Source organism: Diceros bicornis, chromosome 23, assembly GCF_020826845.1.
Source record: "Diceros bicornis minor isolate mBicDic1 chromosome 23, mDicBic1.mat.cur, whole genome shotgun sequence".
NCBI lineage: Eukaryota > Metazoa > Chordata > Mammalia > Perissodactyla > Rhinocerotidae > Diceros > Diceros bicornis.
The window spans coordinates 24,025,022-24,045,069 of NC_080762.1; the positions used below are offsets into that span (position 1 = coordinate 24,025,022).

At 34.8% G+C, this 20,048-nt stretch overlaps 1 protein-coding gene across 5 annotated transcripts in view; it reads left to right on the forward strand.

Annotated features, from left to right (window-relative positions):
* REV3L (REV3 like, DNA directed polymerase zeta catalytic subunit) overlaps positions 1 to 20,048 on the forward strand; it is a 166,303-nt gene that overhangs the window by 74,724 nt on the left and 71,531 nt on the right. For all 5 annotated transcript variants that reach the window (XM_058566444.1, XM_058566445.1, XM_058566447.1 and 2 more), the window contains exons 10-13: positions 5,447 to 5,566; positions 8,249 to 8,486; positions 12,946 to 13,088; positions 14,050 to 18,217. In XM_058566444.1, coding sequence (XP_058422427.1) covers positions 5,447 to 5,566; positions 8,249 to 8,486; positions 12,946 to 13,088; positions 14,050 to 18,217 — 4,669 coding nt within the window. The remainder of the gene's footprint in view (positions 1 to 5,446; positions 5,567 to 8,248; positions 8,487 to 12,945; positions 13,089 to 14,049; positions 18,218 to 20,048) is intronic.

The following is a 20,048-nucleotide window of genomic DNA, read 5'->3' on the forward strand; positions in this document are numbered from 1 at the left end:
CCATAATTCAATTTTAGAACATTTCCTTTACCTCTGAAGTTTCTTTGTGTCCATTTACAGTCACTTCTGTTACCGCCTCCAACCCCAAATAACCACTAATCTATTTTCTTGTCTCTCAAGATTTGCCTTTTCTGGATATGTCATATAAATGAAATCATACAATATGTGATCTTTTGTGTCTCGCTTCTTTCACTTAGCATAATGTTTTCAGGTTCATCCATATTGTAGTATCTATCAGTATTTCATTTCTTTTTATTGCCAAATAGTATTGCATTGTGTGGATATACCATATTGTGTTAATTCATTCATCAGTTGATGGATATTTGAGTTGTTTTTACTTTTTGGCTCTTAAGAATAATGCTACTATGAACATTTGTGTACAAGTCTTTGTGTGGATATATATTTTCATTTCTCTTGAGTGGATACCAAGGAGTGGAATTGTTCGGTCATTTGGTAAATTTGTGTTAAATTTTTTAATAAACTGTCAAACTGTTTTCCAAAGTGACAGCAATATGTGAGAGTTCCAATGACTCCACATCCTCACTATTATCTGTCTTTTTTATATGTCTATCCAAGTGTGTGTGAAATGGCATCTCATTATGGTTTTTATTATCATTTCCCTCATTACTAATGATGTTGAGTATCTTTTATGTCAACATTATGAGTTTGAAATCTATCCTTGTTCATACATGTTGGTAGGTCATTCATTTTAGCTGCTGACTAGTGTTCCTTTGTAAGACTAAACAAGTTTATCTGTTTCTTTACAGCTATTAGATGGTTTTCACTTTCCAGTGTTATTGACAGTATTATATCTGTCACCTTGTGGCTATATGCAAGAATTTCTCTAGAAAGAAAACATATAGAAGTGTAATTTGCCAGGTCTTAGGATAGATGTATTGTAATCTACCTAGATAGCATCTGTTCTAACAGGGTTTCTGTGATGCACTTAGCTCATACATGATTGGTAAATAAGAGAATAATGAAAATTTTACCCAGAAGTCACGTGGTTTTATATGCAGTTTTTCTAGGCAAGGGCAGCCAGAATAGCAGGAGTAGAATTATAGGCTTCAGCAGGAAAGGAAAAGCCCTCTTTTCACTACTGTATTAGCAGTCGGGGCTCTTTTGACTGTATTAAACAGCAACTAAAGATGAGCACCTACACCCAGGGCTTCCTCCCCGCTTAAGGTTTGAGTCCCAGTATTGTGCAGTCTCGGACTCATGGCAGGTTGCAGTGTCTCCTGAACTCACCTTAATGGCAGCCTACAGAACTCTGCTTTTATTTGCTTTGTCTAAGCATCTACCAGTCCCACTCTGATCAAAATGCACCCAGCATTTCCATGCTATTGTTTTCTTTGTGTTTTTAGTATCCTTTATGGCAGCTTCCAGCCAAACTGAGCTGTCTACCTGACTGATCAGTTACCTCCTCAGGTACCAGTTACTGATTTTGTTAGTGCTCTGGTTACAAAATTGTGTAAGTTTTACCTTAACCTTTTTTTCCCCTATAAGCCCTATTTTCTGAGCTCAATTTTTCAGATTTTAAAGTATATTAATTATAAAAATATCAGAAATGCCAGTATTAAAGAATTGCCCTATAAAATGATCTACCTAAGTTTATATTCCCACGATGTGTTAGAGCTTATATTTCCCTATTTCCCTACATCCTCAGCAACATTCGATAGTGTCAGAGGTAAAAACTTTTTGCCATTCTGATTCTTTGAAATGGTATCTCCTTAGTTTAATCTACATTTCCTCATTACAATAAGTTTGAGCATTTAGGTTTCTTTATCTGAGAATTGCTTATTCGTGTTCTTTGCTCATTTTCTCTTGGGTCACCAGTCTTTTTCTTTGTAGGAGTTCCTCATATTTTCTAGATATTAAGCCTTTGTCAGTTATATGTATTATAGAGATATTTTCTTCTCATCTAGACTTGTACTTTAGAAGTTTTCAAAAAAATTTTAAATTTTTATTTCCCCTCTCTTTCCTTGTTTTTTTTAAGTATTTTGCATGTCTTCAATTTTAATATCGAATTTAACAATTTTTTGCCTTTATGGTTTGGTTTTTGTACCTGGTTTACAAGTCCTTCTGTACCCTGAGATAATTTAAGGTTTCATTCTTAAGGCTTATGTGTGCTTACAATTTGGTTTTTCACATTTAGGTCTTCAATTCATTTGAAATTTTACTTGTATATATAGTAAGGATCTAATTGTATCTGTTTTTCTAAATATAAATGGCTAGTTGTTCCAACATATTTATTGAAAAAAATTTGTTTCTACTGAAGTCTCCCACCTCAGTCGTGTTCACTTATGTTAATATCATACTGTTGTAATTACTGTTAGTTTATAAGGGGCAGCTGTTCCCTTATTTGGCTTCAGAATTGTCTTGTCTACTCTTTATCTTTTAAAAAAGTTCTCCTGGGGCCGGCCCGGTGGCGCAGGCGGTTAAGTGTGTGCGCTCCGCTGCGGCAGCCCGGGGTTCGCTGGTTCAGATCCCAGGCGCGCACCGACGCACTGCTTGGCAAGCCATGCTGTGGCGGTGTCCCATATAAAGTGGAGGAAGATGGGCATGGATGTTAGACCAGGGCCAGTCTTCCTCAGCAAAAAGAGGAGGATTGGCAGCTGTTAGCTCAAGGGCTAATCTTCCTCACAAAAATAAATAAATAAATAGTTCTCCCATGTAAATTTTAGGATCAGATTGTTTTGTTTCTGGGAAGAAATCTGTTGAGATTTTATCGGAAATTCATTGAATTTATAGACCAATTTAGGAACATTGTTACTCTTTCCCTATACCAAATGGTCTCATCGATGAACATGATATATTTCTCATTTTATTTGGTCTTTCATATCTTTCAATAAAGTTTTGCAATTTTCTTTGTAAATTTATTTTTTATCTTTTGTAGTATATACTCTAGGTGCCTTGTATTTGTTGCAGTTTTAAGTTTTATCTTTTAAAAATTACATCTTCTTGCTGGCATTTAGAAACTTCACCAACTTTTGTATATCAGTCTTATATCCAGGAATTTTTATTAGTGCTAATAGTTTATATGTCTTTTCCGTTGGATTTTCTGTGTATAGAGTTGTCATCTTCAAATAACAGTTTTATTACTTCTCTTCCCATCCTCATGTATATTTTTTTAATGTTTTAAAAAATCACTGCTTAAGAACTCTAGGATAACGTTAAGTGGAAATGATAATAGTCTTTTTCCTCGCTTTAAAAGAAATGCCTCTATATTTCATCAAGTATGAAATTTACTATAAGATATTGGTAGATAAACTTTAATCAGGTTAATATTTCTTCCATTTCTTGTTTACTAAGAAGTTTGGTGTTTTTGTTTATCATTAATGAATATTAAATTTTACCAAATGTTCTTTTCTGAATTTATTGAAATAATCACAATTTTTCTTTTTTACTCTGTTAATGTGGTAGTTACATTAAAATAATTTTTATTTTCTAATGTTAAACTATCCTTGCACTCCTGAAAATAAACCCTTCTTTGTCACAGTGTGGTGTGTTTTTTTTAAGCATTGCTGTATCTACTTTGCTAATATTTTCCTTAGAATTTTAACTTTTTTTTTTTAATAATTGAGAAGGATCCATACTTGGCCTCATTAAAAAGAATTGTGGAGCTTTCCCTCTTTTTCAACTCTTTTCAAGAATTTTTATTAGATTGGTGTAATCTGTTTCTTGGAGATTTGATAGATCTCATATGTAAAACCATCTAGACTTAGTATAGTTTTTTGTGGGTGGGTTTTGTGTTGGGAGGTGGGAGGAAAAGGGAATCAATTTTAAACTACTAATTCAATTTCCATAATTGTTATAGATCTACTCAAGCTTTCTATTTCTCTTTGAATCCATTTTTTTTGTTTGTTTTTTTGTGAGGAAGATCAGCCCTGAGCTAACATCCATGCCAATCCTCCTCTTTTTTTGCTGAGGAAGGCTGGCCCTGAGCTAACATCCATGCCGATCTTCCTCCACTTTATGTGGAATGCCGCCACAGAACGGTCTGACAAGCGGTGCGTCGGTGCGCAGCCGGGATCCAAACCCGGGCTGCCAGCGGTGGAGCTTGCATACTTAACCGCTATGCCACAGGGCCGGCCCTTGAATCCGGTTTTATATAATATTTTTCCTAAGAAATTATTCATTTTATCTGATTTTGCCCTGTTTTTGGCACAAAGTTGTTCATAGTATTAGTTTAATGTCTCTCTTTTACTTTTGGCACTTCCCCTTTTATTTCTAACATTATTTATTTATGCCTTCTTTCTATTTTGTTTTGATCATTCTTGCCAGTCTTGTCTATTTTATTATTAGTTTCAGAGAACCACCTTTTGTTTTTACTGATCCTCTCAATTGTCTTTTGTTTTGGGGTGAGCTACTTTCACAGTTCTTTGTTTGTTTGTTTGTTCTTTTGTTTTGATTAAACACTCTTTATTAGCCCAGCTATGTCCTAGGATGTGTTAAGAATATTTCTTCCTGAAGCTATTAACTCTCTTTTAAAAACTATTGAAAGCATTTAGTTTTAAGTCTGAATACCAGAAACAGAAAAACAGAACTGTGTTCTAGTTAGCTCTTTTTTAACTGCCTGCCACTTTTTGCTTTATAGTCTTTTTTCCCCTAGTACTGTGTGCTTTTTATTCTCTATCTCATCCTTTGACTAGATTATAATAGGAGATTCATTTTATCTTTGTTTTTAAAATTATTTAATCCCTCTGTACATTAGACCTTTTAAAAAATCACATGTTGAAGACTTATATTTTTAGATGATGAGTTGAAAGTTTTCTGAGAAATGTAAAATGAATTTATTTGTAATTTTGTTTGTTTTTTGTGAGGAAGATCGGCCCCAAGCTAACTTCTGATGCCAATCCTCCTCTTTTTGCCGAGGAAGATTGGCCCCAGGCTAACATCTGTGCCCATCTTCCTCTGCTTTATATGGGACACCGCCACAGCATGGCTTCACAAGCGGTGCATTGGTGCGCACCCGGGATCCCAACCTTCGAACCCCAGGCCCCAGAAGCAGAGCACGCACACTTAACCGCTATGCCACTGGGCCGGCCCCTGTGATTTTTAAACCATAGAGAATAAAGAATTTTATTATTCAAATAAGATAGTTTGTCTTTTCTTTTCCCTTTGTATGTTTTAATGTGCAGTGATTTTTATCAGAGTAATATAACTGTCTGTACAAACTAGGTAGGATTGAAGAGGCTAAAGAGATGGCAAGTATTTAGTGATTCACAGATTCAAGGTTGTTTTTTTTAATTACTTCATGTGACTGGCTAGATAGTCCTGTGATTTTTATTAAGTTTTACTATGTTTTTAAAACATATATCACTAACACTTCAAAATTTTAAATAGGTTCACATTGTAACACTTCCTAAATTACACAAATTCTAAACAGTGACTTTGAGAGTTAGGCTCATTGCTTTAATGTGTTTGTATTCTTTACCATCTTAAGGTCACACTAGACACAAAGTGGAGGAAGCTCTTATTAATGAAGAAGCGATTTTGAACCTTATGGAAAATAGTCAGACTTTTCAGCCTTTGACCGAAAGACTGAGTGAGTCACCAGTTTTCTGTAAGTAACAAGTCTACCATAAATTTTCACTATTTTAAATCAACAAAAGTGCATACGTGAGGAGGTATTTTTTCTTTGATTTGAAGAAGTTAATGTTGCATGTTCAATAAATCCTTACTCTAGTTAGTATAAAAATGAAACCTTGCGTTAAGTGAAGTAGCTTTGTTCTTTGTTTTCTACACAGCTTTTTCTAAAAAATGATTAAAAGAAAAGAATTTCCTTTTTTTAAACTTTACTTTGGTTGGAGGAACACCATATTTCTTTAGGGGGAAAATAGGCTTATTTTGAATTAAAATTCTCTAAAGTTAAGTACATTAATAAAATGTCATAATTGATTCTTTCTTGGTGAGTATCAGAAATTTCCCTGGACAGTTCCTTTCAAGCCATTAATTTTTGGCTAGCCTAGAACGTGACAGTTATTTGAGTGTCTTTGCATTTTCATGAGCATAATAAGCCATTTGCTAGATTTCATTTCAATAATTTAGTCTAATTACTGACATTTTTCAGAAATTTATTTAAAATTTCATTGCAAAAAGTGAGATATCATTGAACTTCATGCCTCTTGTTTTGCTTGGTATAGTGATTTTATGTTTCTTTCCTTGCTCATTTTCTGTTTTTTCATATTGTATCAAATGAGATAGAGCATCAGATGTGATGCTAGCTTCTCTCTGTTGTCTACATTTTCATTTGAATGGAATACAAATTGACTGACTAGGAATACTACCAAAAGTATTGTACACAATTTCAAGAACACTATAGACAGGAGTAAGAAACTTTTTTTTTTTTTAATGAATGGTATATGCAGAAAGAAATGACCCAAAGACCACATTTAAAAATTAATTCGAAGTTTATAATCTGAAATGTTCGATTTTCTCCGAGTGAATAAATACATATATATATATACACATATATATACACCTAAATTACATTCTAGTTATAAAAAATAAACAGTTAAAAGAGAAGAACATAGAGAAAATTAAGGAACTGAAAAAGAGAGGAAGCGAGGCATATCCTTATTTCATTACATTAGGCAAATATCATATATCAAATTTCATTACATTAGGCAAATATATATCATCAGCAGATATTCCACCTGGCCTAAGGTTGCAAAAATGCAATCTCAGTGTTAGTCAAAGATCTGAGAGTCAAATGTGTATAATTCATTTGCTAATATTAATCGTTTTTTTAAGTATGAGGCAGGAAAAATAAAACAAACTGCAATTCTAGGTTTAAGAAATGGATTTTTGCCTTATATTTGGTAGCACAATTGAACCAACTTCTTTAATGTCTACAAAGAAAACCTGAAACTTGATATTTTAGTGAATGGTGAATGCATTATCTCATTTTACAGAGAAAAAGGTTGTGTACCTAGATTAGAGCAAACCTGCATCTTTGTGGTCTTTTTTTTTTTTAATAATAGCTTTTATTGAGATATAATTCACATACTATAAAATTCACCTTCTAATGTGTACATTTCAGTGATTTTTAGCATATTCATGGAGTTAAGCAACCATTACCTCTATTTAGTTCCAGGACATTTTTATCACCTCAAAAAGAAACCCCGTTACCCATTAGCAGTCACTACCTATTCTTCCCTCCTCTCAGCCTCTGGCAACCACTAATCTGTTTTCTGTTTTTGCTGGATTTACCAATTTGGGGCATTTCATATAAATGGAATCATAAAACCTTTTGTTTCTGGATTTTTTCACTTAGCATGTTTTCAGTGTTCATTCATGTTGTAGCACATATCAGTACTTCACTCCTTTTTACTGCTGAATAATATTCCATCATATGGATATAACATATTTCATTTATCCACTCTCCAGTTGATGGATATTTGGGTTGTTTTCACTTTTTTGGCTATTATGAATAATGCTGTGATTATTCATGTATAGGTTTTTGTTTGGACATATATTTTCAGTTCTCTTGGGTATATACCTAGGAGTGGAATTGCTGGGTCATATCGTCACTCTGTGTTTAACATTTTGAATAACTGCCAAACTTTTTTCCAAAGTGGCTGCACCATTTTACAATCTGACTAGCAATGTGTGAGGGTTCCAATTTCTTTACACCCTTGTCAACACTTGTTATCATCTGTCTTGATTTTAGCATCCCTGCTGTATGAGATACAGTGGTATCACATTGTGGTCTTCAAGGTTTTTTAAGTAATTTTGTTAACCACTTTTAAAGCTCTCTTGTGTTTTTCAACAATTTTCGTTTGACTATCCTGTGAGCTAAATAAAGCTTAAGTGAGGGACATGTATTGTTTTTAAGGCACTTTCTTAGCATTTTCGTATATTTATTGCATATTTTCTGTTTATTTTGAACATTTGTGACCACATTTGGTTTAGTGCTTCTCAAGCTTAATTTTGCAGTAAGAGCTTGGGCAGCTTGTTAAAATGCAAGTTCCTGGGCCCTACCCCAGAAATTCTGATTCAGCAAATATGGAATGAGGTCTCGGGATCTTCTTTTTAATAAGGACAGAAAATCATTCTGATGCCGATGGTCCAAGGAACGCACTTTGATGGAAGAGCTACATCAACACTAAGTCTTTGCACCAGCTGTATTCTTTCAGCATGTGCCAGCATCTGTTTTTTTGTCATTGTTTTATAATTGATCTGAATTGTTGAATTATTTAGAAAACTTAAGTTATTTGTTGGTGATGCTACATTTGTTTTATAGTGGACAGTAGTCCTGATGAGGCTCTGGTACATCTTCTTGCTGGTTTGGAAAATGATGGATATCAGGGGAAAAGAAATAGGATGCCAACACCATGTCATTCCTTTGGAAACACTAAAAATCTCCAAAATAGTGATGATGAAGAAAATGAACCACAGATTGAAAAAGAAGAAATGGAGCTTAGTTTGGTGATGTCTCAGAGATGGGACAGCAATATTGAAGAACATTGTGCCAAAAAGAGGTAACTTTTTAGTTATTTCAGTTACTTTAATAACGTCCTTTGGTCATTATCACTGTTCTTCTTTAATCAGAAATTATTTCTTACTATTATTCATAATATAAAATATTTTATAAACTAAATTTACTTCTTTTAAATCCCTTTTAAGTAGTGTTTTGTTTTTCTTGTGGCATAATTTCATATTCCAAGCAAAATGAAATTTTGCTACATTAAAAAAAATTAAACCTAACTTTTATTTACTTTTTTTTCCAGTTTTATTGAGCTATAATTGACTGATATGAGTTTCAGGTGTACAGCATAAAAGCTGACATATATATTGTGAAATGATTACCGCAGTAAGTTTAGTTAACATCCATCATCTCATGTAGAAACAGTAAAAAGAAATGGGGAAAAAAAATTGGGGGAGGGAAGGAAGAAAAACTTTGCTCCTTGTAGTGAGAACTCGTAGGATTTACTCTCTTAAGAACTTTCCTATATATCATATAGTAGTGGTAACTGTAGTCATCATATTGTACACTACATCCATAGTACTTATTTATCTTATAACTGGAAGTTTGTACCTTTTGACCACCTTCCTCCAATTCCGCCTTCCCCCATAAAGCTAATGTTTAGAAATCATCCATTTATATATGTAGTATTAATATGTGTGGGTAATAAATGGGGCAAAATAGAAGTGCCTCCTCATCTCAGAACTTGGGGAAAAAGAATGCCCTCTGCGAGTTAAACCGTGAAGAGTCGGAGCAACAATTATAGTCAGCTTTGAAGATGAGGATGGCTTCTAGGTCTGATTAGACTGAAGGAATTCAATATTAAAAATAAATAAATAGAAGAGTCCCAGAAGCAGACACTGGTATTCTGGTTCATTTCTCAAGGTAAATGAATAAGATGGCATTGTGGTTTTATATATCAGTCTCTTGTGAGCTTGACTGGTTTGAGTCTGCTCCTAAGCTTACGCTCTGTGTGTAGAAAAAATTAGGCCTCTGAGCCTAAAACACTGAGTATGCCTCTCCTTTAAACTTCTGTAGGCAGTACTAAAACTTCTAAAGTCTATGTTAGAAGTTTTCACCCCCAAAGCCATTATTGAAAGGTGAAAGAGGTTAATCCATATATTATATTTACATACATATTATATATAACATGTATGTAATATTTCTCTAGTTTCTCAGCACTACCTGATATAAAAAATAAAATTTCTGATCCCTTCTCCTGTTATCTGGGTATACATCAGAAGCTTCTCCTCTGTATTTTCACAGAATGCTCCTACAAAGAAGTCCATTTTCATTCTGTGAGTAGGAAATTTCAAAACTGCAAAATATTGTTTCATACTTTCTTCCTAGTTTCATGTACTCAGTCCCCTTTGCTGTCACAGTGATAAATCATTTGAAGACTCAGCTCCTTGACCTTTGAAGACCGAATTTCATATGGTCCAGACAAAATCAATGTTTGATTTCTTGATAGATTTTACCCTCAACCGTGTCATAAAATGCCTTTTGATGATATTTCCTAATCTATTTTAAAAAAAGAAGTCAAGTGAAGGACATAAAATTTCTTTGTAGCTATTCTATAAATTGTTTTGTCAATTTTTTTGTAGAAACTTTATAAATCTTTTCATGATATCATATCTTGTTGGGAAATGCCTCAACCACATCAACCTCTTTTGGAGCATAGGCAATCCTAAGTGATAATAGAGAGTGCTATGAAATGGCTTTGTTCTTGTATCTCTGTTCCTTTTTCCTGTAGTGACACCACTTTCCCCCCAACTTCTGGAAGTTTGCAACTTCAGTGTTATATTTGCCTTGCCTTCCTTTACATCCCTATCTGTTTGTTGTTAAGCCTATCAGTCAACTTTTCTCCATAGCCTCTGTTCCATCTTTCTATCCCCCTCCTTCCCAAGGTAATATCCTAGTTTAGGCCTTCATTACCATTTATCTAGAATACTATGATTCACTTTTTGACTAGTCTCCTTGCTTCCAGTCCTACTCTCCTATAATAGGGGTGATAATTATGATTTTATTAAATAAACACTTTGTGGGCATTTAGAAAGGGAAGCAGAGAATATCAGGACTCTTTATGAGTTCAAATCATGCTCTACTATTTTTATATCCTTTTTAAATATGGTTACTTAAGGGAATCTAATTACTGTATTGAGTCTTAATTTCAGCCAGGCATTTAACAGAGTGTTACATAACATCCTAGTGGATAAGGAGAATACACTGCAGTAGTGACAGATTAGGTGAGTTCACAGAGAACTTACATAATTTTACATTCCAAAACCACTTAAATGCTTGCTTGCTATGTGCCAAGTATCATGCTAGATTGGATTGAGATTGTCACAAATAATGGAGATTGGTAACTCATTGGATAACAGAATATAGACTCAAAAATATCTTGAAACTAAATAGGTGGTGCCTAATAAAGTATAGAGTGATATGTTTAGGTTCAGAGTCAGCTTCACAAACATAGACTAGGTAGACCTTCAGTTCATTCTGGGCTTAACAGTTTCTGTGGGAAAGCCATGGATTTTACTTTATTAAGAGCACGGTAAGTCTGTAGTGTTGTATGGTTGCCAAAATAATGAGTCTAATTATTGTACCTGGGGTAACATTGATCATTCTAACAGATGTTGGATTTTATTAATAAAATAATTATAGTATTTATTTCATGTATTTAAGTCTTGCTGTAATTGGATTGCTTCTTTTCTATTTTAGCAAAGTTTGTTGGCTGTTTGATATTTTTGTTTGGTCTTGTGGCATTTCACTTTTTCTTATTCCATTTGTTTTTCTTTGTTCATTGTTCTCTCATTGTTTTATTTTGGTATTCACCCTTTGCTTTTTCCTTCAAAGTATCATTAGCATTTCTTCTACAGTTTCTTAGATTATACCCTGTTTATCTATTTATACTTTTATACCTGTATTAAGTAGGTACATATTCAAATATATAAAATTCTTATCAAGTCACAATCTCCTTGTTACCAGCAGTGTTAGGCTGTTTAAAATAGTAGGCATGGTTTATCCCATGATTAATTAATGCTTGTGTGTTCATTGACTGGACCAATTCTTTGAAAACTATGCCCAGGTTAACCTTGGAAAAACAAATCTAAACATTTCATAAATGTTAATTAGAAAGAGGTTGAATAATATAAGTATAGTATCTAGAAAAGGAGTCATTTAATTCTCTACTTGTATATTGGATGTTATATTCTGCCCTGAGTACCATGTTTTAAGAATACTGAGAAAGTAAAGGAAAGGGAAAGAAGAGGAAGAAAACTATAAGGAACGGTAACACTGTCACTTTTAAAGAACAGTAGAAAAAAATAGATCACGTTTGCTCTAATTAGAGAGGAATTATGGGACAAATGATAAATGTCTTCAGATATTTTAAAGGTTGTCATGTGGAAAATGGCATAGGCCTGCTGCATATGTCTACACAGAACAAAAGCAGGAATAATGTATGAAAGTTGGAAAGGAAGATTTTTGTGTAATATAGGAAGAAAATTACTAGCAATTAGAGCCATTAACAATGACAAAGATTACTGTGTGAGACAGCAAGCCGTTTATACTGAGAATATAAAAGCAGAGATTGTGTCGAGCCTGTTAAAAATAAGGTTTTTGCACTGAGTAGAAAGTTGGACTAGATGACCTCTAATAACTCTTTCAGCTTTTAAGAGAGTGATTTTAGGACAAATTGTGATTTGGGAAAGTCTTAATGGAAAAACTGTTCCATGTATAATAAAGGGATATTTTCAAATTTTTGAGACAAGAGAAAGAAAAAATTAGGTATGGGTAGAAAGTAAGTTTGCCCATCCAGATAGACAGGAAAGTATCAGGCTAGGATCTAATGAAAAATTTAAATCAATATGAGATGGAACTTAGAGTATCCATCTGGACTTGACAGTCCATCTGCATCCCTCAGTAACTCTGCTTTATAGCCACTGCTGGGACTGACTCAACACCTTTCCTACTTCCTAGCCCCACTCTGATCCCTGTTATTTCTCTTTCAGCCCCGACCTGAATACCCCCAGCCCACCATTTTGTTTGTTTTTTTCCAATTCATAGTGTAGTGATTGTATATTTATGGAGACTTCTTAAAATATGCCAGGATGCTACCTTTTTAGGTATTACCAAGTTCTCACCCAAGCTGTTATGTATGTATATCTAATGATAGGATGAAGGGGAGGATACAAGGAAGAACAGGATTAGATATGGTAATCCAGGATATTGTGGAGCTTTAAATACAGGAATGATGGGGTCTTCTGGCTCACATGAAAGGGATTACCAAGTCTGTTTACAACAACTTTTTGTAGGACATGATAGTAAAGCAAAGTCAATCTGCTTTTCTCTTTAAAGTTAGAATTTTCAGATCTTTTTTATTCAGTTTTACTATTGCAGCATCAAATTAAGCAAGTTATATGCTTTTTTTCTAATAATCATGAGTATGATTAGTGAGTCTTAATATTCTCTAGATCACTGTGCAGAAATACCCATAGAAGCTCAACCGAAGAAGATGATTCATCTTCAGATGAAGAAATGGAATGGAGTAATAACAGTTTGCTTCTAGCCAATCTTTCTATACCTCAGTTAGATGGAACTGCAGATGAAAATAGTGGTAAGTAAACCAGTCTACTGTGAGCATTTCATTATTTAGGGGCTAAAAATATATTTGATTTTGAAACTGTAATCACACTTCCTATATAATTGACTAAGGCTATAACAATACTGTTGTGTTTTGTTCTTCTCCAGGACTTTTTCTTTTGAAAGAATGTAGATGTATGATTCTTTCTCATTTCTGAAAGGATAATGTTTGTTGATTGCTAATTTAGGGCCGGCTCCCTGGCTTAGCAGTTAAGTGAGCATGCTCCGCTACTGGCGGCCCGGGTTCGGATCCGGGGCGCGCACCGACGCACCGCTTCTCCGGCCATGCTGAGGCCACATCCCACATACGGCAGCTAGAAGGATGTGCAGCTATGACATACAACTATCTACTGGGGCTTTGGGGAATAAAAGGAGGAGAATTGGCAATAGATGTTAGCTCAGAGCTGGTCTTCCTCAGCAAAAAGAGGAGGATTAGCATGGATGTTAGCTCAGGGCTGATCTTCCTCACAAAAAACAAAACAAAAAAACAAACAAAAAAAAGTTGCTGATTTAAAGCGTCACAAACTTTAATCAGTTTATCATGTTAACATTTAAGTAGCATAAGAAACTGTAAGAAGTATATGTAGCTTATTTGAAGTGATGATACAAAGAAGCCTATTATTTTTTGAAAAATCTTTAAGGTGACAGTACTTTTGCCTTATTTCCCCCAGAGGCACTGAATATTAATATAATCTATTTCTGATCAAAGGAATATGTGTTTAAAATGATGACTAATTATCAAATGTAACTAACTCTTGATTATTTATATTGAGTTATTTTCCTAATGATAGGAGTGACCTTTTTGTTGAGATAACCATTTTAAACACAAACTTAATTTCACATAATTTCTTTCATAGTGATAGTACCATGGTATGGGAAAATATTTTAAAAATTAAAAGAGTGGAAGTGAAATAAATTTTTTTCCCCTATTTCAGACAATCCATTGAACAACGAAAATTCTAGAACCCACTCTTCTGTGATTGCAACAAGCAAGCTATCAATAAAACCTTCCATCTTTCACAAAGATGCTGCTACGTTAGAACCCCCATCTTCTGCTAAGATTACCTTTCAGTGTAAACACACAAGTGCCCTTTCTTCCCATGTTTTGAACAAGGAAGATTTAATTGAAGACTTTTCACAGCCAAACAACATAGAAAAAGATCTAGATTGTTCAGTTGCTTCTTTTACAAATGAAAGCACTTACTCTATGAAATACCCTGGATCTCTAAGCAGTACTGTCCATTCAGAAAACTCTCATAAGGAAAGTAGTAAGAAAGATATCCTTCCAGTATCTTCCTGTGAAAGTAGTATTTTTGATTATGAAGAAGATATTCCATCTGGTACAAGACAAGTACCAAGTAGAAAGTATACAAACATTAGAAAAATTGATAAGGATGCCCCTTTTGTGCATATGAACCGTCACACTTGCGAAAGTACTTTGGGCAAAAATTCTTGCAACTTTTCTGACTTAAGTCATTCAAAAAATAAATTGTCGTCTGAAGGAAATGAAAAAGGAAACAGCACAGCTCTGAATAGTTTATTCCCTTCATCATTAACCGAAAATTGTGAATTGCTGTCATGCTCAGGGGAGAATAGAACTATGGTGCATTCTCTTGATAGCATTGCTGATGAAAGTGGACTGAATAAACTTAAAATTAGATATGAAGAATTTCAAGAACATAAAACAGAAAAGCCAAGCCTCAGCCAGCAAGCAGCACATTACATGTTTTTTCCCAGTGTTGTTCTTTCTAACTGTCTCAGTAGACCACAGAAGCTCTCTCCTGTCACATATAAACTACAACCTGGCAATAAACAGTCTCGGTTAAAAATAAATAAAAAGAAACTTGTAGGACATCAAGAGACTTCTACCAAAACTAGTGAGACTGGATCCACAAAAGATAATTGTATGCAAAATAATACTTGTAATAGTAATCCTGAGAAGGATAATGTATTGGCCAGTGATTTAATTAAAGTCACCCGTGGAGCTTTTGAAAATAAAACACCTACAGACAGTTTTATAGACTGTCACTTTGGAGATGGAACCTTAGAAACTGAGCAGTCCTTTGGATTGTATGGAAATAAATACACACTTAGAGCCAAACGCAAGGTAAATTATGAGACTGAAGATAGTGAGTCAAGTTTAGTAACACACAACTCAAAAATTAGTCTACCTCATCCCATGGAAATTGGTGGAAGTTTAGATGGAACTCTCAAATCTCGAAAACGAAGAAAAATGTCTAAAAAGCTGCCCCCTGTCATCATAAAGTATATTATTATTAATAGATTTAGAGGGAGAAAAAATATGCTTGTGAAGCTAGGAAAAATAGACTCTAAAGAAAAACAAGTAATATTAACAGAGGAAAAAATGGAACTATATAAAAAGCTTGCACCTTTGAAGGATTTTTGGCCAAAAGTTCCTGACTCCCCTGCAACCAAATATCCCATTTATCCACTAACACCAAAGAAAAGTCACAGAAGAAAAGCAAAACATAAGTCTGCTAAGAAAAAACCTGGTAAGCAACAAAGGACAAATAGTGAAAATGTTAAGAGAACTCTGTCTTTCAGGAAAAAACGGTCACATGCTGTTCTTTCTCCTCCCTCACCGTCTTACAATGCTGAAACCGAAGACTGTGACTTGAATTATAGTGATGTCATGTCTAAATTAGGTTTTCTTTCTGAGAGAAGCACAAGTCCCATAAATTCTTCTCCACCTCGCTGCTGGTCTCCCACAGATCCAAGAGCTGAAGAAATTATGGCTGCTGCAGATAAAGAAGCAACGCTTTTTAAGGGTCCTAATGCATACAATAGCAAGACTGTTAATTCCCGTATAGAAAAAAATAGTCGAGCAAGAGCGCAGGTTAAGAAATCAAAAACAAAGCTTGTTAATCCCTCTATAGTTACTAAGAAAAGGAACAAACGAAATCAGACAAATAAACGAGTAGATGATGGAAAAAAGAAACCAAGAGCAAAACAGAAACAAAAAACAAGTGAGAAAGGTACGCCAAGAAAGCACATAACACTTAAAGATGAAAAAATAAAATCTCAGTCTGGTGCTGAAGTTAAGTTTGTGCTGAAACATCAGAATGTGTCTGAGACTTCAAATGGTTCTGGAGGTTCTCAACTACTATTTAAACAGAAAGATGTGTCCCTAATGGGCTCTGCTATAGATCATCCCCTTTCTGCTCCCCGACCCACTGGAATTCATGCACAACAGAATTTATCTGGCTGCTTTGCTTCTTTCTTAGAAAGCAAGAAGCCTGTGGATTTGCCAACATTCCCCAGTTCACGAGATGATTTGCATTCATCAGTTGTTTGTAGTTCTTTGGGACCTGGAATCTCAAAAATTAATGTTCAAAGGTCTCATAATCAAAGTGCTATGTTTACTCTAAAGGAATCAACCTTGATTCAAAAAAACATATTTGACCTTTCCAACCATTTGTCTCAGGTAGCACAGAATACACAGATGGCTTCGGGTATAATGTCTCCAAAAACAGAAGAGAATGCAAATATACAAAAAAACTATTTGTCGTCTATCAGAAATTTAAATGACTATCATAATTCCCTAGGATCAAAGCCAGATCAGGCGTATGCCCCTAATTTTTGGCATTGCAAAGACAGTCAGCAGCAGATTGTGTGCATGGCAGAACAGTCAAAGCACAATGAAACTTGTTCTCCAGGAAATGCAGCTTCAGAGGAAAGTCAGATGCCTAATAATTGCTTTGTAACTTCCTTAAGAAGTCCAATCAAACAAATAGCATGGGAGCAAAAACAAAGGGGCTTTATTTTAGATATGTCAAATTTTAAACCTGAAAGGGTAAAACAAAGGTCATTGTCAGAAGCAATTTCACAAACCAAAGCACTTTCTCAGTGTAAAAATCGAAATGTGTCAACACCTTCAGGATTTGGTGAGGGACAGTCTGGACTGGCAGTTCTAAAAGAACTGTTACAGAAAAGACAGCAGAAAGCACAAAATGCAAATATCATGCAAGACCCATTATCTAATAAACATCAACCAAACAAAAATATTTCTGGTTCCCTTGAACATAACAAAACAATTAAACGAACACGATCAGTCACATCTCCAAGAAAACCTCGAACTCCCAGAAGTACAAAACCTAAAGAAAAAATTCCCAAACTGCTTAAAGTAGACTCTCTAAATTTACAAAACTCTGGCCAGTTGGATAACTCGCTATCAGATGATAGTCCCATCTTTTTTTCAGATCCAGGTTTTGAAAGTTGTTATTCACTTGAAGATAGCTTGTCTCCTGAACATAATTATAATTTTGATATTAATACAATAGGTCAAACTGGATTTTGTAGCTTTTATTCTGGAAGTCAGTTTGTCCCAGCTGATCAGAATTTGCCTCAGAAGTTCCTAAGTGATGCAGTTCAGGATCTTTTCCCAGGACAAACTATAGAAAAAACTGAGTTTTTAAGTCATGATAACCAGAAGTGTGATGCAGACAAACATCATGCCTCAGACTCAACCTCATGGATTAGATCTGGTACTCTGAGCCCTGAACTATTTGAGAAATCATCCATAGATAGCAATGAGAATCATTGCCACAACCAGTGGAAAAATAGCTTTCAGCCTCTAACAACTCGGTCTAATTCAATCATGGATTCTTTCTGTGTCCAGCAAGCAGAGGACTGTCTAAATGAAAAATCCAGGTTGAATAGGAGTTCAGTAAGCAAAGAAGTGTTTCTTAGTCTCTCACAGCCAGGCAATTCAGACTGGATTCAAGGTCATACCAGAAAAGACACAGGACAGTCTCTTGACTCAGTCAGTACCTCTTTTACTACAATACTATCCTCACCTGATGGTGAACTTGTGGATGCGGCCTCTGAAGATTTAGAATTGTATGTTTCAAGAAACAATGACATATTGACACCAACTCCTGACAGTTCACCGAGGTCTACCAGCTCTCCCTCACAATCTAAAAATGGCAGCTTCACCCCTCGAACTGCTCACGTTCTGAAACCACTTATGTCACCACCAAGTAGGGAAGAAATTATGGCAACGTTGTTGGATCATGACCTTTCAGAAACTGTTTACCAGGAACCATTTTGCAGTAATCCTTCTGATGTACCGGAAAAGCCCAGGTAATCAGAATTATTTTTTCCCCTTGGGTCACTCTAAATAATTATAATGTATATAACAACAGTTGGTACCTGACTGGTAGTTTTCTGGCTGTGATACTGTATTCATAAGTATATCTTTGTGAAAACTGTTCATAATTATGGACTTAGTAAGAAAATTCACAAACTAGCTAGGTGGTTGCACCTAGAGATATTTATTTAAGTTGATGAGTGTTGGTCCTGGATCTACTATTATTTAACATTGTGTCAACCTTAAGGATTAAAGATGCAGAGGCACATTGGGACTTGACGCCAAATTAGGAAGGATGTCATAGTACTTTAAAAGTATTATGATTATCATTTTAAAATGGTATATTTATTTCTAAAATGGTAAACTTTTATAATTTAAAGGTGTGTGAAAATGAGTTTTATGTACATATGTCTTAGGTACTCATATGGTATATCTGTAAATGAAGATTATTTTAAATTGTTTCTATTATATGCCACTTTCTTTTCATGTTGCCACATCTTCAATCATATTATTACTATTGTTAGTTTGTACAGTTATTAGAGGCACAAGATGGACTTCAGTTCCCCTTATCTCTTCTTTCTTTTGATAAACAGAGAGACAGACAGACAGACACACACACACACACACACACAGCCAATAGCAAAATGGGAAGGAATCATAGTACTGGTTTATTTATAAACCAGTAGTTAAGTAGGTATTCTGTACCACCTGCGTGACCAAGGTAGAACATATCTGATAAGAGCTAAGTTGGGGAGCATGACTTAATCCAGGAGGTTAAAGTGATGGTTCTTGGTCCTGTCCCCTGTGTCTTTGATCCCATTTACCTAACCAGTTGCAGAGAGAGGCAGTTCATGTCAGCCATCCGGTCAGAAGCAGAGAAGGTTGGCTAGCACTGCTGAGGCAGACCCTGCTCAGTCTGAATGATGGAAAGAGATATGAAGAGCCAACTAAGGCAAGAGGCCTCCGTAATGTATGCACTGACCTGTAGCAGCACTGTGTTCCTGACCCTAGTCAGAAAGACGTAATGAATGCCTGGCTTTTACCCAGCAGATTAGCAATTATTCCTGCAAGAGTCCATTTCAGAAAGGGGTGAGAAAAGATGATCAGACATATAGGGTAGAAGTTCCCTCCTCTAAGGACTTGAAGTGAGAGATGGAAAATCCCTCCCCCTTCCTAACATACAGTTTTACAGTTTTATTTTGTTTTGCTTACACATGTGGTCTTTTAACCCAAATGGGACTCTTTCTTTTTATTTCACTGCCAGAATGCATGAATGTCTTCCTTGGACATTAGTTTCCATTATTTTGGGGGCTTTGACTTTATCAGTAGTGATTATGGTATATTTTTTAATCAAACTATTTTTCTACCTCAGCTTTACACATCTTTTTAACTCTTAGTTAACGTACCACATGCTCATCATTAACTCTGTGTTGCTGCTAGTTGTTATCCAACTTTGACACTTGTCCTGCAGCTGAAATAAAAGGATGATGGTCATTTTTTTTGGAAAAAAAATTTTTTTATATAAACTATGTATTCACTATAGAAAATTTAGAAAGTATAAGAAGAATAAGTATAAGAATAAGCATAAGAAGAATAAATAAAAATCATACCATTTCTCTGCCTAGTGACAGCCACTATTAATATTAATGTGTTTTCTTAGTTTTATTAAAGTACAGTTTTTATTTTGTTTTGTTTTATTAAATGTCATCTTACTGTATAATCACAGTATTGCATCCAGATTTATTCACTTCACATTGTATTATAAACATTTTCTAAATTTATGAGCTTCTTGAAACATCATTTTAATGGCTGCATAATATTCTG